Source organism: Aphidius gifuensis, linkage group LG5, assembly GCF_014905175.1.
Source record: "Aphidius gifuensis isolate YNYX2018 linkage group LG5, ASM1490517v1, whole genome shotgun sequence".
In the NCBI taxonomy this organism is placed as follows: Eukaryota; Metazoa; Arthropoda; class Insecta; order Hymenoptera; family Braconidae; genus Aphidius; species Aphidius gifuensis.
Window position 1 is genome coordinate 7,025,281 of NC_057792.1, and position 17,565 is coordinate 7,042,845.

The following is a 17,565-nucleotide window of genomic DNA, read 5'->3' on the forward strand; positions in this document are numbered from 1 at the left end:
TAATATGTATATAAAGATAAAATAATACAATTAATTTGCGTTTGTGTATTAAAAAAAAAAATATAAACGAAATCGAAATGACACTTTTAGTATCCATCGTACATTCAAGTATGCAATGAAGTTTTAAATTTGGATTTTTAAAACGTATAGACATAAAAATATTGTTAAAATTTTATCAACTGTATTTATAATAATTGGATAAATATATGTATTCAAATAAATTACAAATGTATACGTACTTCTTGATCTTATAATTCTAAAATTTATCATTATAAAAATACATTTGAATATTGCAGTTACTCAGAAAAAACCGCCAGGTGGATAGTCTCTCAGGTAATTTTCATACTTGAATATTTATTTTGAAAGATAGAGATACCTCCCAAAAAATTTTACCAGTCACACTCTGTTCCCCTTCAAAACACGAATAAATCTTTCGCCTTTTACTAAAGATTTCCGTGGCGGGGAACACCGATGAGTATTTTACTCAATTTTTTTTAGAAGCCTAGCGAAAGCTGGGTTTATTTATTAATTAACCAAAAATCCTGACCTTATCGAATGTATTGCTAATTTTGGTGTAATAAAATTTAAATGATTAATCATGTGGCAATCACTGGAGAAAAATTTTATTATGAATGAATTTTTCAATTAAAATTTTATTTTTATTACAGATCAATATTTGAGCAATAAACATTTTTATGTACGCCATGTACGCTATTAATAATTTATAAATGAATAATCATAAATTTTTTTTTAACAAACTTTAATAAATTTATTGGAAGCTTTTCTTATTTATCAAGACAATTATGAAATGTTTAAAATATTATGATGAGTAAATAAATAATTAAATAAATAGCATTAATTTTTGTTTTTTTTTTCATTCCATACATTGTTTATTCATTCGCTATTAATTATTATGATTAGCTGTATTTAATAATATACAGCGATAATTTTCTTTTTTATACATCTGGGTTTATTTATTTTTATTCAATGGGGTCATTTCTACGAAAGTTATCCTCTTCGCAGCTCGTATCAATGATCCAAGGCTTGATTAAAATATATATAGAATGTTCAAGTGGAGGACTAAAATGAAATAAAATTAAAAAAGTTGTTAATTCATCAAGTAAATTATTATTAGTTATGATTTATTCATCTAATCATTTTTAAAACAATTACATTAAATTATAAGAAAGTAAACAAATAGTTGTTGAAAATTTAATTCGGTTATTACTTATATTAGTAAAAATTACTTTAACATGTTTTAACGTTTAATAATGTTTCTCTTTTTTTTATTAATTGTTTTAACTTTTTTTTATTTTAACATAAATAACAACAACTGCTTGCTAATTTTTTATATTCCCAACACACAAAACGATCATTCAAAAAAAAAAATAAATAATAATTAGGATTATGTCCACAAAAGAATAAGGAGTCAGCGCACAAATTACACGTTACAATTTTTTATTGGATTTTTTATTCATTATCAGGCAGCCAATAAAAATAACTTGAAAGTGGAATTAAAAAATGTGGGTTATGTAAACGTATTGACACAATAAGTATGTCAATTGTCAACAAGTATGTTCTATTTATCGTAGAACTCTAATTAAATAAGAACGTGTCATATTATACATGAACAATGGAAGAACAAAGTCAAAATGGAACGATAAACGAATCGACACATAATGTACCAGAAGAGGTAATTGTAACAGTTGCACGTTTAGCATGTTTTGTGTATATTTTAAATGTATTTTTAAATTATTCTTTTTAATAATTTTATAACGTTTTAGATTGATGAACAAATACCATCTTGTTCAACAAATTTGGATAACCCTGGCTATCCTGGTTTCATCGAGGCAATAAGACAGGCGAAAAGAAAAAAAAAATCACATGATGTATCATTTCAACAACATGATATTCATCTTAATGAATGGTGGAATTATTGTTTAATTGAGAAAAAAGATCCACTAGAAACTAATTTATCAGTGTTCATTGGTTATCTTGAAAAAAAAAAGAATGCTGGTGCATCACTTGATGATTTAAAATCAATTGTATCATCAGTTTATCTTATTTCATCAGATATGATGGCAGATCAAATTCGAACATTTAGTTTTATATTTTTAGAATATGCTAAATATTTATTTGTAAATACAAATAGTTACCCAACACCAGAATTGTTATGTCAAAATAAACCAAAAATATCATCAGATGATGATTCAGGTACTGGAGTTAGTGACAATAATAGAATAGTACCAATAACTGAAACTATTGATGATCAGCAGATTGATGTGCATGCAAATAATCCACCTACAGAAATGGTAAAAATTGTTAATTTAATTTCCAAGTTAAATCAAGTTGTTAACAAAAAAAAATAAATAATTATACTCTTCAATTTTTCAGCCAACTTGTAGTTCAGAATCATTAGTATCAACATCTCCAGTATTATCACCTGCAGTATCATCAAAATTACAAACATCATCAACAAAAACACCAGCACCAAAATCACCAACAGCAACACCAACATTAATTAATAATAAACATGAATATAAAAGTGCTACAAGTAATACGGTAAATCAGTTAACCCTTGATGGTATACAATGTACAATTGAACCTGTTCAACAAATCTGCACATCTCATGAACAAAATTATCAACTATTAATGTCTGAAGTAGACAACAATGTTAATGGTAAACAATACATTACGTATACAACACAACAAAGTAGTGATACACCAGTCCTTCAACAACAAGTCTCTATTGAAGGACAATTTCAACAAGGTTCATTAGATCGAAGGTAATTCATTTCGTATCAATAACACAAAAAAAAACATTGATTAAACAAAACAAAAAAATTATATATGTATATTTAAAGACTTTATTATGCTTTCTTTCTTCATTTAGAAATAAATAAGTTGGACAATTTTAACTATCATATTTCCTGCTATCATATTAATCTACTTCATGAAAGCTTTTAAAAAAAGATAAAAAATAATCTAGAATTTATTTCAACTGAAAAAATTAGTTTTATTTTTTGAATAATTTTAAATGTAATTTATTTTGTAGCTAAATAGTATAATTTTTTTTTATGTTACAGTCAAAAAGTATATTATAACAAGGCTGAGGATAATACTGTGGTACCTGCAGAAGAATATCAAACTACAAAAGAAGTTATCAAAAATATACAATTGATCAATGTGCCTACAAATAATACAAAACAATTAACGATGAAAAATCCACCGACACAATCGATAGTAAGAATTGTTAATTTAATTTATTTACAAAAAAAAAAAAAGAAACTATTATACTTTTTTTATTTTTTAGCCATTGAAAAAGAGAATAAAGCATGTTGTCGATGATGATGATGAGCCAGGTTCATCATATAAAAAATATTTAACAACACTCATACCAGTAACAATTCAAAAACAAAAAAAAGCTTTGCAACAGCAGCAATCAACACTACCATCAGCAAATAATGTTGCACCATCAACCGCAGCTGAAGATTTATCTGATACATCAATACATTCCGATAATTTATCAGATAAAATTAGGCTAATAAATAAAACTAAAATTTATGCATATGTACAAAAAGCCATTGATAATCCACAAACAGTAATTGTACAAGATCAAGTAGAGGGAAATGTTGTTAAAATGTTGGTTGTTATGCCAGATGATGAACAAAAATTAATAACATTTGATATACCAAAGGAGAAATGTACTCTTAACGATTTACTTGAACAGGTTGGTATACTATTTAATGAAACAACAACAGTAACACTTGTTAAAGATACAATATTAAAAATAAATTATATTGTTGAAATTTCAATTGTTAATTCAACAGAAACTAGTGATGTTAATGATGAATTATCAAATGACGATAATGAATTGTCTGACGAAAAATGTTTACAAGATGATGATGATAATAATATACATGCAACATCAACTGTTAATATTGAAGAACCAAAATACATTGATGGAAAACTTGCAGTGTGTGTTAAATGTGGCTTACCATCAATAGATTTTAATCGTTGTTATCATTGCCAGAAAAAAATTCAAAATAATCCAAAAACAGTTTCTCATACATTTCAACTGGCTCAAAAAAAAGATATGATGGTGTCAATTGATAATTATTATAAAAATGTCAAAGTAAATAATGACATTAAGAATAATAGTACAAAATTAAATCTACATACAACATCAATAGATCCAAATAATTCATCATCAAATCTCAACAAGAAACAACCAACAATTGGCAATACTAATTCAAATGATATAAATGAAAATATGACTATTTATCCAGCCAAGGAATCAATTAAAAAATCGAACTGTGTAAAATTATCATCTAATAATCAAGATACAAATGCGAATAATCAAAAAAATAGAAAATCGAATGATGGAATTTATAAATTCATAGATAATAATAGCACACAAGTATCAACAATTATTTCCATTGAAAAACCAAAATATATTGATGGAAAATTAGCTGTTTGTGATAATTGTGGTTCTTCGTCAATTGATTTTAATCGTTGTTATTATTGTAAAAAAAAAATTAAAATTAATACAAAAACAAAGTTAGATAAAAGTCAACCATCGCAAAAAAAAACTATGATTTACAAAATTGATAAGTTTTACAAAAAGTTATCAAATAATGATACTGGTGATGTTGAAAATGAACTATCAAAGGACGGTAGTGTATTCCCTGATAAAAAATATTTACAAGCTGCTGATGATGATTTGTTTAATAATGATAAAGAAAATACTCGTCAAAATCAAAAAGTGCAGTCAGTATTAATGTGTCATACTGTTCAAATTGGATCATATAAATATACACCACAATATCGTGTTATCATAAATACATCTGGTTTAATATTATCAGTACCATTGCTTGAGGATAAAACTAAAATAGTTGAAGTACGTGTTAAACATCGACATATTGTTAAAGTATTAATACACTCTGGTAACCCAGTCTCAAAATTATTTTTCTATACAAATACAAAATCTGCTTCAAAAATACGTAAAATATTAGGTATGAACAATCCAAAAGGCCCATATTATGATCCAGCTGGTGAAAATCAAACTCAAAAAAGAATAACATTATTCCCAAAATTATTGAAAAGGAGTTCAATTGACATATTAATAAAACTATTTTCATCAAATGCTTATATTATAGATTAGATAAAAAAAAAATTGCACTGGAAAAATCATGTACATTTATAAAAACCAATTATTGACTAATTTACATTTTTTTAAATTAATTTTTCTAATCATTTTCGAAATATAAGAGAAATAGTTCGTGATCTACTGGGACGACTCTTTTTTTTTTTTTCTTTTTTTTCTTTCGAAATTTATTAAGTGTTCATATCATAATATATTTTTTTATCTTACTGAAAAGTTTATTATAATCAATTTAGTACTGACAATTTATTAACGTTTTGAAGAATTAAAATGCAAACATTATGTTTTTATTTCAACAATTTTTGTGTGTTGTTTTATAATATTTTCAGTGACTTATTTTTTTTACATGACTATACAAAATTATGACTGAACTCCATAAAATATTAAAAAAATATTTTTATTATATAAAAATGCATGTTAATATAACATTAAAGTTAACAAAATGTTGTTATCGATAAGATCAATAATAAAATAAATATTCGGTTATTTAAACTAAGCAAAAAAAAAAAAAATTAAACTAAGCTGTTTATGTAAATAAACAATTGTTAAAAATATAAGTGATAAAAATAAACTTTAGTTATCAGCACAAATTATTTTGCCTTCTTTTGTATAAATACCAACCATTGATTTATCCGATTTTTTTTTCCTTTTTTGTTCTTCTCTCGTCAGTGGAGCTCCAACAGCAATACTTACTAAAGCTCCCAGAGTAATGAATCGAAACATTTTCAACTGAAACAAGAATAATTAAAATAAATACATACACATTCAGTATATAAAAAATATTATTGTTACAAAAATGAAAACGTTAATTTCGGTAATGTTGATATTATAAAAATTATTTTAAAATGTTTATATTTAGTATAAATTTATACTTACATATGATGTGTTTTTAGACAGCAATTTAAAACAATGTTAACTTTGATTATTATATTAATATAATAAATTGACTTTTTTATTAGCTTTAATAAACCGTGACCAGGGTTGGTAGTTTATTGAAGTTAGAATGAATTTTAGTAAAATAAAACAAGCCTACATATATATTTATATATTTATTTTGAAGGTAAATGACGCACATGCGATTCAGTGAATAGTCGTTATTTAAAAAGTTTAATTGTTTATTATTATTAGTTAAAAATAATAGAATTAACGTAGTTTTGATTTTTGCGGTTTCTTTATCAAACTTACTTATTATATTTGACGTCAATTAAGACGTGGACATATTAATACATGAGGTGTGTTGTAGTTCTTAAAATTGTTAGCCCCCAGGCACTTGTGCATTTTACTGGACATTGAACTACTATAATAAATTTTATATTAATAATTAAAATATGTTATATACAAACTCATAATTAGTGAGTTTGATACATTTATGTTTTATAAATATTTCTAAATTTGCCTAAATTTTTTTTTTTTTTTTTCAATTAATAAACAATTATTTTCCTTATTTATACAACTTTATAAAAATTTATATATCAACTCAAATATACTATATGAAAGTTATTCATGAGTATTATCATTATAACTCATAAAGAATTACAAAAAAAAAAAACAATAAAATAAATTTATAAATCGAAAATTTCTTATGATAAATTGAGCATCAAATCAAATTTAGCGTCAAATTTATCGGATTTATCAACGACATCAACATCATAATCATCATAATTTTTATTAACAGAGCATTTTTATTAATTTTAGTATTGTTTTCTAAAAAGTTTCAATTTAATCAGTAATAAATAATAGAGTTGACGTCTACGGTTTTTTGAGGTTTCTCTATCAAACTAACTTATTATATTTTGACGTCAATTGAGACGTGGACATATTAATACATGACGTGTGTGTTGTAGTTCTTAAAATTGTTAGCCCCAGCCACTTTAACATTTTACCTATGATAATTATATAAATATAAAATTTAAAAATAAACTTATCAATATATTATGAAGATTGAAATATTAATTTTAATAATATACATGCTTGGTATATAGAAACCAATGAAAATTTTGAAAAAAAAAAAAAAAAAAAAAATTTTATCATACATAATTTATATAAAATTAATTGCTTATACATATGGATGGTTTTTTTCTTCTTTCTAATTATCAAACATATATCTGTATTTATAATAATTTAATAAGTATAGGTATTCAATTATTATAAAGAAACATAAACAGTTGACTCCCGTGCTTGTTCGTTGTACATATATACACATGTTTCAAATAAATTACAAATTTTTATGGTTTATCCAGCATAGAAAGACCGCTAGGTAGATAGTCTCTCAGGTAATTTTCATACTTATATTTGTTTTACAAGATATAGATGCTTCGTAAATATAAAAAATGCGATCTCACTCCTTAGTGGTGGCAAACACTACTGAGTATTTAACTCTATTTTTTCAAAGCCTAGCAAAAGCTGGGTTTGTTAATCCGTTTCAACAAAATAATAGTAAATCAAATCCACAAGTATCGAGTTTAAAATCTGATTCTTAATGAATAAAATTTATTTTAATTTTACTAAAAATGATTAATCATTATCAATAGCAATCAATGGAGAAAAATTTCATTATGAATGAATTTTTTAATTAAAATTTTATTTGTATTACAGATCAATATTTCAGCAATAAACTTTTTTATGTACGCTATATTAATATTCTTTAAATAAATAATTATAAATTTTTTTTTAACAAACTTTAATAAATTTATTGGAAGCTTTTCTTATTTATCAAGACAATATTGAAATGTTTGAAATATTATGATGAGTAAATAAATAATTTAATTAATAGTATTAATTTTTTTTTTTTTATTTGATATATTGTTTATTCATTCGTTATTATGATTGGCTGTATATAATGTATATACAGCGATAATTTTATTTTTTTATACATCGTTCAATGGGGTCATATCGTCTTTTCATCGAAATTTTTTTTTTATACACCAAAGAATGAGACCTATCTATGTAAACAAATAATTTAGAAATACTTGTACAAGAACCAGCTGATGTATTAGAAAATTGCTCAATACGAATGCGAAATATTTATCATTCGTTGTAATAAAACAAACTGACACCATTTATGTGGATTCAACAGTTTACTATATAAGCGATATATATTTTTCCACTACACATTTTGTAAAATAATTTTATTATATTATTTAGAAATTAAGTGTCAATTATTTCAAATGGTTTTTATCATCACAAAGTTAGCCATATTTGCGGCAATATGCTGCTCTAGTAAGTTTATGATTAATTTTTTTGTTAATAGAATTTATATGTTAGTATTAAAAAATACTAACATAGTAAAAATACTAAATTTAGAATTAATAAATTAAAATTTTTTCTATATTTTTATTTCAGTTGGATATGCAAAACCACCAAAAAAAATAAGTTCTGGTATTGAAGTGCTTAAAAATGAAATACCTTACATAGTTTCACTCCAAAATAAATCCGGGCATCTATGTGCAGGTGTTATTATTGATCCATTATTCATTCTCACAGCAGCACATTGTGTTTTAGAATTTGAAATAGAAACACAAAAAAAAATTCCACGAAAAGATTTGGTAATATTGAGTAATACAAAAAATCAAGAAGATCAATCATCTGGAGAAATTTATCATCCAATAATTGCCTTGTATCCTTCAAGTTATCATTTTACTTTAAGGGATGACATTGGTCTTATAGCGGTGAGTATAAAACATAAAAAAAAAATTTTTAATTATTTTTAAACTGTCTTCGAATATCATTGAATTAAAAGTTAAAAGTGTAGAATTTTTAAAAGTTTTCTCTTCCTAACAATAAATCAAAAAGCAATAATAAATTTCTGCTAACTTTTGTTATTGATATAAAATTAATGGCAATATAATTTTATTTTTATTAATTAGTATTTTCATTTTTTTGTATAACAATTAATATAAAAATTTATAACAATTACTTTGCAGTTGGATAGACCAATGAAATTTGGCAAACATCAAAACAGAATTGAAATGGCTGATGATAATTTTGTGGTACCTTCTGAAGCACCAGTAACAATAACCGGCTGGGGAAGAAAAAATAAAAATACACCATATTTAAAAAATTTACATATACTTAAAACCAATCTTTATAATGTAAATAAATGCTTTGATTTTTTCGAACCATCTGAAGATAAATCAATCATCCCATCTATTTTGTGTACCCTTGATGAGCCTGGCAAAAGTTTGTGCTATGTAAGTTATTACAATTAATTAATTAATATACAAAAAAAATTATTTATTATTATTTTTTATTGTCATTTGAATTAACAGAGTTACAAATTTAATTTATATTTTATTTTTTTTTTCAAAGGGTGATAGCGGTGGACCTGTTGTTCATAAAGATAAACTTGTAGGAATTATTTCATCAGGATTTGATGATAATTGTAATCAATATCCTGAAGTTTTGACGAGAGTATCATATTTTCAAAATTGGATTGAATCATCAATGAATTTTTATAGAGATATATTAAGCAAAGAAGATATAGATTTTACAATTGATTATGATGGTTCTTATATTCTTCAACCAATTGATTTACCATAAATAAATATCTCTCTTGATAATTTTATTCACCATTTGATTTTAATTTAAATTTAAATATTTAAATGTATTTCCAGATGGGACAAAATTTTTAAAATTATATTAATTAATATAAATTTAAGCAGCCCAAGTATTTTTTTTATTTTTTGTAATGCATCAGAAAAAGAAAAATTATATTTTAATTCCAAAATTAAATTATGCTAACTTGTATTGTGATTTTCATGAAAAAATTATTTATTGCTTTTTGTATAATGTAGTTATAAATTAAAACGTGTAATTTTTTTTCAAACAGAAATATAATATTAAATTTATTATCAGGGAAAAATGACAATTAAATTTCAAGGATATTTTGGCTGTTCATATACAGGAATGTATGTTTGATTATTATGTATTTTAGAAACAATAAAATTTATTTTTTAAAGCAGATGGTTGTTATTGACGTATATACATAAAAAATGAATAAAATAAATATATAAAATAGATGATAAAAGTTTATGTTGACCATGTTATCAGCGCATTTTTTTTTTACTGACGTAAATATTATTTTTAATAACGATTTCTATTGGTTAATACATTACGTGATGTTTAATGACGTGGGTTTTATATAAAAAAATTATTATTGTATTTGCAATTTTTTTTCAATCTCATTTAAAAATTATCCAGTTTCAAGTTAATTTGCTATCAATCTTTGACTATTAAAAATGAAAACATGTAAGTAAAATTATTCAAGTACATAAACTATTAAATATACTTTAAAATTGAATAAACAAAAACTTGATTTATAATTCACAAAAAATATTGTATTATCTTGTCAATTAAAATTAATTATTAATTATTTTTTTTTGTTATAATTTTTTAGTGATTTTATTTTTTGTCATTGTTGCGATATGTTTCGATTTATTTGGCTGTATCAATGCAACCAAATCTGGAGTCATGGAATCCATAAACCATATGTCATTGGATTTATTTAAAGTAATATTTCATTTTGTCAATTAAAAATTAAAAAAAATTTCTTCAAATGAAATATAATATTAAGTAAGAAAAAAAAATACATGTATAATTGATCGGTGAATAATTTTTCAGCTTGCTCTTGAAAATGAACCAGCCAATTTCATCTGCTCACCAATCAGTATCTCACAAATGTTAGCAATGGCTTCTGTTGGAGCAAGAGGTACAACAATTCTTGAATTACAAAGAATTTTACATTTTGAAAATTTAAAAATACAAAAGGATTCTTTTGAAATTTCAAAGGTAATATTGATTATTAATTTCAAGAAATTATTAAAATATAAAGAAAATTAGTTTTTAAATTTTTATTTATGTATAGTTTATTGGAAAAGACACCACAATGATAAGTCAGATGTACGTTGATAAAAAAGTTAAAGTTGATCGTACATATCAATGGCAAATTGGTCGAATGTTTAACTCGGAAATAAAAAAATTAAATTTTAAAAATGTTGGAGATACAGTTAAAACTATTAACAATTGGGTTGAGAATAAAACAAACAACCATATAACAAATCTTATCACAAATGGTAGGTTTTTCTAAAATGAATTTTCATGATGCCATAATGATTCCTGTCATTGTTTATATTTATATTGAATATTTGTTACAGATGACGTTGTAGATAATAATGGGATTTTCTGGGTCAATGTTATTTATTTTGAAGCAATATGGTACAACAAATTCGCCAAGCCATTGACCAAAAATAAACCATTTTTTCTCAATAAAAAAAATAAAATAAGTGTTCCAACTATGACCCTACTAGAAACAAAATTGAAATATAAAAAAATTGATAATCTTGACGCTCATATTGTTGAGCTTCCTTTCAAGGTAAAATTTATATTTTCAGTAAAGTTGAACAAATTTATTTTATCATGGCTCTATATAAATATATATACATTTATAATTTGTTCAATAGATTCCAGGTGAAAAAGATACAGATGAGGTAAAGTAAAAATTATTAAATGTATAAACTTTGTATACAATTATTTCATAAACAATTCTTGCAATATAGCCACCAATTGAATCTGACGAACGAGTCTCTATGTTTATTATTTACTCCGAAAAAAATGACGGATTAAAAAGGATTGAAGAGCATATTGATCAGATAAATCTTACATCTTTGTTTGATGCAGAAAGGAGACTCATAGTTTTAATTCTACCAAAATTTAAGCTTGAAACAAAAATAGATGTTAGAAATTACATGAAAAAAGTATATAAATTTATTTATTTTTTTTTTGCTTATTATTTTGTTGAATTGTTTTTTAAAGATTATCTGTTGGTTTTACTGCAGATGGGAGTGGTTGATACATTTTCAGATAATGCTGATTTTAGTGGTATTGCTAAGGATACACCACTTCACATTGGTAAAATTTCACAAAAAGCATTTATCGAAGTGAAAGAGGATGGCACTGTGGCTACTGCTGCAACTAGTAAGATTTTTTTATTATATAATATTTTTAAACAATATAGTATATTTATACATATGCAAATTTTGATGATAATATACTTTAATAATTATTTTAGCAATGCAAATGGTTTTGAGAAATAATGAAGGACCGTTGAAGCTTGAAGTAAATCGTCCTTTTCTTGTTTTATTGGCGACTAAGAAAGTTGTCCTCTTCACAGCTCGTATCAATGATCCAAGGCTTATTTAAAATATTTATAAGTGTATTAGAATGTTGTTTAAATAAAGGACTAAAATAAAATAAAGTAAAAAGAGTTGTTAATTCATCAAGTAAATTATTATTAGTACTAACTCATTTATCTACTCATTTTTGAAAAAATTAATTTAAGTTATAAGCAAGTAAATGAATAATTGTTAAAAATTGTTGAAAATTTAATTTGGTTATTATATAAGTAAAAATTACTGTATGTTTCAATATTTTATGATGTTTTTTTTTTTTTTTTATTAATTGTTTTCATTTTTTTTCATTCTAACAAGTAAAAATATCAACGGCTTGCTAATTTTTTATATTCCCAAATACACAAGTCGATCATTCAAACAGAAAAAAAAAAATAATTAGAATTATGTCCACAATAGAATTGTACCCACTCTACAATAGAATAAGAAATCAGCGCACAAATTGTACGTTACAATTATTTTAATTGGCGCTTTTTTATTTTTTATTAGGCAGCCAATAAAACCACTTGAAAGTGAAAATAAAAAACATGTGGGTTATGTAACCTGCTGGCAACTTGACAATAGTGCTGTAACTCTCTAAATGATTGCATGAACCTAAATATAAATAATATAATAATCAATAATTGCAATTAAATTATTACAATTTTTTGTAAAAAATAGAACGTGTCGTATTATATATAAACAATGGAAGAACAAGGTCGAAATGAAACGACACCAGTAGAAATCAAAGAAGGTATTGTTGTATAAACAATTGATAATTTTTCTTTCATATTATTTATTATATTATTTTCTTATTAGTAGCATAAGTTATGATGATTCCCTTGTTCATTGAGTGTTTTTTAAATATTTTGTAGAATTTGATGACGATATTACTATTAAACTGGAATCCATAAAAGAAGAAGTGTTGGATGAAGGTGAAAAAAATTGTGAAATTTCGAGAGGTCAACAACCAACAATAATTGAACAACAACAAAATCAACCAACAATAGTTGAAAATCAACAACAAGATCAACAACAACAAATCAATAATAATGAACCAGAAAATGTGGTTAGCATGCTTTGTATATTTTAAATATATAATGAATTTATTCTTTTCAATAATTTTATAATTTTATGACGTTTCAGATTGCTGAACAAATACCATCTTGGTCAACAAGTTTCGATAATTCTGGTTATCCTGGTTTTATCGAGGCAATAAGACAGGCGAGAAATAAAAAGCAATCCCATGATGTATCATTTGAAATACTTTTTTCATATTTACCTGAATCAGCCATAAAACAGCATGATTTAAATCTAAATGAATGGTGGAATTATTGTTTATTTGAAAATAAAGATCCTTTGGAAACTGATTTATCAGTTGTAAATAGTTATTTTGACAAAAAAATAGATGCTGGTGCATCACCTGATGAATTAGAATCAATTTCATCTACAATTCGTCTCATTGCATCAGATACAATGGAAAAGCAAATGAATTCATTGAGATTTTTGTTTATAAATAAGACAGATTGTTTGAAAACGCCAAAATCATCATGTCAAAATAATTCAGAAATATTGTCATTGAATAGTGAAATAAAAAAAAAAGATGAATCACAAATAGCATCAGTACAAATTGAAAACGTACAAAAAGCCAAATTATCTGAGGTGATTGATACATCAGATGATGATTTAGATACTGGATCGCCAACGACATTGCTCAAAAAGTCAAGAGATCTATTGAATAACAATGAGCCTACTAACTTAAAAAAAAATAGTGTGTTTTTACAAAAAACAATTGATAGTTCTCAGTTGATAACTCCATTAAAAAAACCGAAATCAACAAAACCACCAGCAATATTACTATGCCCAGCATCAAAGAAAAAAGTGCTTGAAAATATTATAGAAAATCAGCAGATAACAATTAAAAATACATCTTCACAAGTGGTAAGAATTTTTCATTAAATCATAAAACCATATGTAAATTGTGTTAGAAACAAAAAAAAACATTATAATATTTTTATTTTTCAGCCATCAATAAGTAATGTGGTTGCTGATGAATCGGATTTAACAAATGGAAAGTATCCAACATTAATAATGCCAATTCTAAAACAACAAGGTAAAGTTATACAACAGCAACAGTCAATACTATCTGAATCGGACAGTAAATCAATATCAGATTTATCTGATACATCAATATATTCCGATAATTCATTAGATGAAATTGGACCAACAAATAAAACTGAAAGTTATGCATATTTGGAAAAAGCCATTCTTAATCCACAAACAGCAATTGTACAAAATCAAGTAGAGGGAAATTTTGTTAAAATGTTAATTGTTATGCCACATGGTGAACAAAGATTAATAACATTTGGTATACCAAATGAAAAAATTACTGTTAACGATTTACTCGAACAGGTTAGTATATCATTTAATGGCACAACAACAGTATCACTTGTTAAAGATCCAATATTGAAAATAAATTATATTGTTGAAAGTGAAACTGGTACAATTGTTGATTCAACAGAAACTAGTGATGATAATGATGAATTATCAAAAGACGATAATGAATTGTCTGACGAAAAATGTTTACAAGATGATGATGATAATAATATACATGCAACATCAACTGTTAATATTGAAGAACCAAAATACATTGATGGAAAACTTGCAGTGTGTGATAAATGTGGCTTAACATCAATAGATTTTAATCGTTGCTATTATTGTAAGAAAAAAATTCAAAATACAAAAACAAAGTTAGATAAAAGTCAACCATCACAAAAAAGACATATGATGTTGTCAATTGATAGGTTTTATAAAAGTTTATTAAATAATTATACTGGTGATGTTAATGGTAAACTATCAAATGACGGTAGTGTATTCCCAGATAAAAAATATTTACAAGCTGATGATAATGATGATAATAATGAGAAAATTACTCGTACAAGCTTAAAACTGCAGTCAGTATTGAAGTGTCGTACTGTTGAAATTGGTTCTTACAAATATACACCAATGAATAATGTCATCATAAATACATTTGGTTTAACAATATTATCAGTACCATCACTTGAGGATGAAACTGAAACAGTTAAAGTACATGTTCAATATCAAGATATTTATGAAGTCTTGATACATTCTACTTCATCGAGGCCAATATTATTTTTTTACACAAATGCAATATCTGGCTCTAAAATACGTAAATTACTAGGTATGAACAATCCAAAAGGACCATATTTTGATCCAGCTGGTGAAGATCAAACTCACAAAAGAATAATATTATTCCCAAAATTATTAAAAAGCGATTCAATTAACATATTGAAAAAATTATTTTCATCAAATACTTTCGTCAAAGAATTAGATGTAAAAGAAGCTAATGCTATATTATTAAAAAGTGAATCACTAAAACGACCAAATAATTCATCATTAAACATCGGTAAAAGACAAACAACAATTGTCAACACCAATAATGATGTTGAAAATTCTACTATTCATCCAGCAGCACCAACAGAAGATACAAATAAATCAATCACAAAATTCAAATGTGCAAAGTTATCATCTATCAATAAAAATACAAATGCTTATGATAAAAACAATGAAAAATCAAATACTGGAAATGATAAATTGGTTAAAAAACGAAAGTTAGGTAGATAAAAGTCAACCAGCACAAAAAATGATGAGTTTGATAAAAGGATAGAAACCAATAATAACATCAAAATTATTACCAATTCTGATAATAATTTTCGGCATGTAATTTACTCAATACGGAAAAGTAAAAACTTAATATTACGTAATAAAAATAATACAACTGATTCTGATAATAATAGTCAGGGCAGTACTGAAAATAAAACCAATGATAATAAACGTGAACGTTCACAGATAGAAGTACCAGCTTAGGAAAAAAATTCAAATGAAATTTTACCCTCTCAGAAAGAAAATTTTAAAAATGATGTTTTCTTCTTTTTTCATAAATAAATAAATTAAACGTTGACAATTTATATTATAAACAAACAAAATTAAAGGACAGAAAATATAATCTAGTTATTAATATGTTTGAAAATTACTTTAGCATTTTTAACATTGATTAATATTTTTTCATTTATTAATAAAGATTTCACGTAAATTATTAATTAATAATTGTTGAAATTGTTTTTTATTTCAACATAAATATTAATTCTGGATATCTCATTGCTAATTTTATATTTTCGATAACAAAAAAACAAGTTGAATTAAACAAAAAAGTTGCACTGGAAAAGCCATGTACATTTATAAAAAACAATTAAGTATTGATGAATTTACATTTTTTTTAAATTTATTTTTCCTATTATTTCTGAAAGCATAAATTCAAATATAAGGCATATAGCTCGTGATATACTTGGATGGATTTTTTTTTCTTTTTCTTCTTTTTCTTTCAAAATTTATTCAACATAATATATTTAAACATTTTGCAAACATTTTGTTTCTATTTTAAAAATTGTTATGTATTTTATAATATTTTCAGTGACTTATTATTTTTATATGACTATACAAAATTATCAATAAACTTCATAAAATATTTAAAAAATATTTTTTTTTATATGAAAACACATGTTAATATATCAATAAACTGAATAACATTAAAGTTAACAAAATGTTGTTATCGATAGGAACAATAATAAAACAAATATTTAAACTGGGCAAAAAAAAAATTAAACTTTAATTATATTAATTATAAAACATGTAAGTACAATAATTATTCAAACTACTGAATATTAATAATTTAAAATTAAATGAAAAAAAACTTGATTTATAATTTATTGAAAATATCATATTATTTTGTCAATTAAAAATTAAAAAAAATTTCTTCAAATGAAATATAATATTAAGTAAGAAAAAAAAATACATGTATAATTGATCGGTGATCTGCCTGTCAATTTTTTATATTCCCAAATACCCAAATCGATCATTCAAAAAAGAAAAAAAAAATAAATAGGATTAAGTATGTCCATAATAGAATAACATAAGGAGTCAGCGCACAAATAGTCCATTGCAATTTTTCCAATGGATTTTTTTTTTTCTATCAGGCAGCCAGTCCAAGCCAGTCAAACCACGTGAAAGTAAAAGTATAAAACACGTGGGTTAATGGTTATGTATAAATATATGTTTACACAATAATTAAGTCTTAATAAAAATAATATTATATTCAATAATTATAATTAAATTTTTTGTAAAAAATAGAACGTGTCATATTATATATAAACAATGGAA

General features: G+C 24.3%; 2 protein-coding genes and 1 non-coding gene across 3 annotated transcripts; all 3 read left to right on the top strand.

The window, feature by feature from the left end:
- Positions 1 to 398: 398 nt before the first annotated feature.
- Positions 399 to 519, top strand: LOC122858513. The gene has a single exon (XR_006374301.1). It is a non-coding gene; the product is annotated as a U5 spliceosomal RNA (small nuclear RNA).
- Positions 520 to 1,594: 1,075 nt separating this feature from the next.
- Positions 1,595 to 2,206, top strand: LOC122856313. Its single transcript, XM_044158006.1, has 3 exons — positions 1,595 to 1,693; positions 1,785 to 2,170; positions 2,203 to 2,206. The coding sequence occupies exons 1-3, from the start codon at positions 1,634 to 1,636 to the stop codon at positions 2,204 to 2,206; spliced, it is 450 nt and encodes a 149-aa protein (XP_044013941.1). The 5' UTR covers positions 1,595 to 1,633.
- An 8,842-nt stretch (positions 2,207 to 11,048) lies between these two features.
- LOC122856314 (antichymotrypsin-2-like) lies at positions 11,049 to 12,361 on the top strand. Its single transcript, XM_044158007.1, has 5 exons — positions 11,049 to 11,235; positions 11,317 to 11,534; positions 11,623 to 11,649; positions 11,998 to 12,136; positions 12,231 to 12,361. The coding sequence occupies exons 1-5, from the start codon at positions 11,049 to 11,051 to the stop codon at positions 12,359 to 12,361; spliced, it is 702 nt and encodes a 233-aa protein (XP_044013942.1).
- Positions 12,362 to 17,565: the final 5,204 nt, after the last annotated feature.

What these genes read in the sequence shown, in the direction of transcription:
- LOC122856313 (XM_044158006.1), top strand. Translation starts at nt 1,634, where the DNA reads ATGGAAGAACAAAGTCAAAATGGAACGATAAACGAATCGACACATAAT. An exon ending in CACATAATGTACCAGAAGAG is followed by an intron (nt 1,694 to 1,784) that starts GTAATTGTAACA and finishes ATAACGTTTTAG; the next exon opens with ATTGATGAACAAATACCATC.
- LOC122856314 (XM_044158007.1), top strand. Translation starts at nt 11,049, where the DNA reads ATGATAAGTCAGATGTACGTTGATAAAAAAGTTAAAGTTGATCGTACA. An exon ending in AACAAATCTTATCACAAATG is followed by an intron (nt 11,236 to 11,316) that starts GTAGGTTTTTCT and finishes TATTTGTTACAG; the next exon opens with ATGACGTTGTAGATAATAAT. An exon ending in GTGAAAAAGATACAGATGAG is followed by an intron (nt 11,650 to 11,997) that starts GTAAAGTAAAAA and finishes GTTTTACTGCAG; the next exon opens with ATGGGAGTGGTTGATACATT.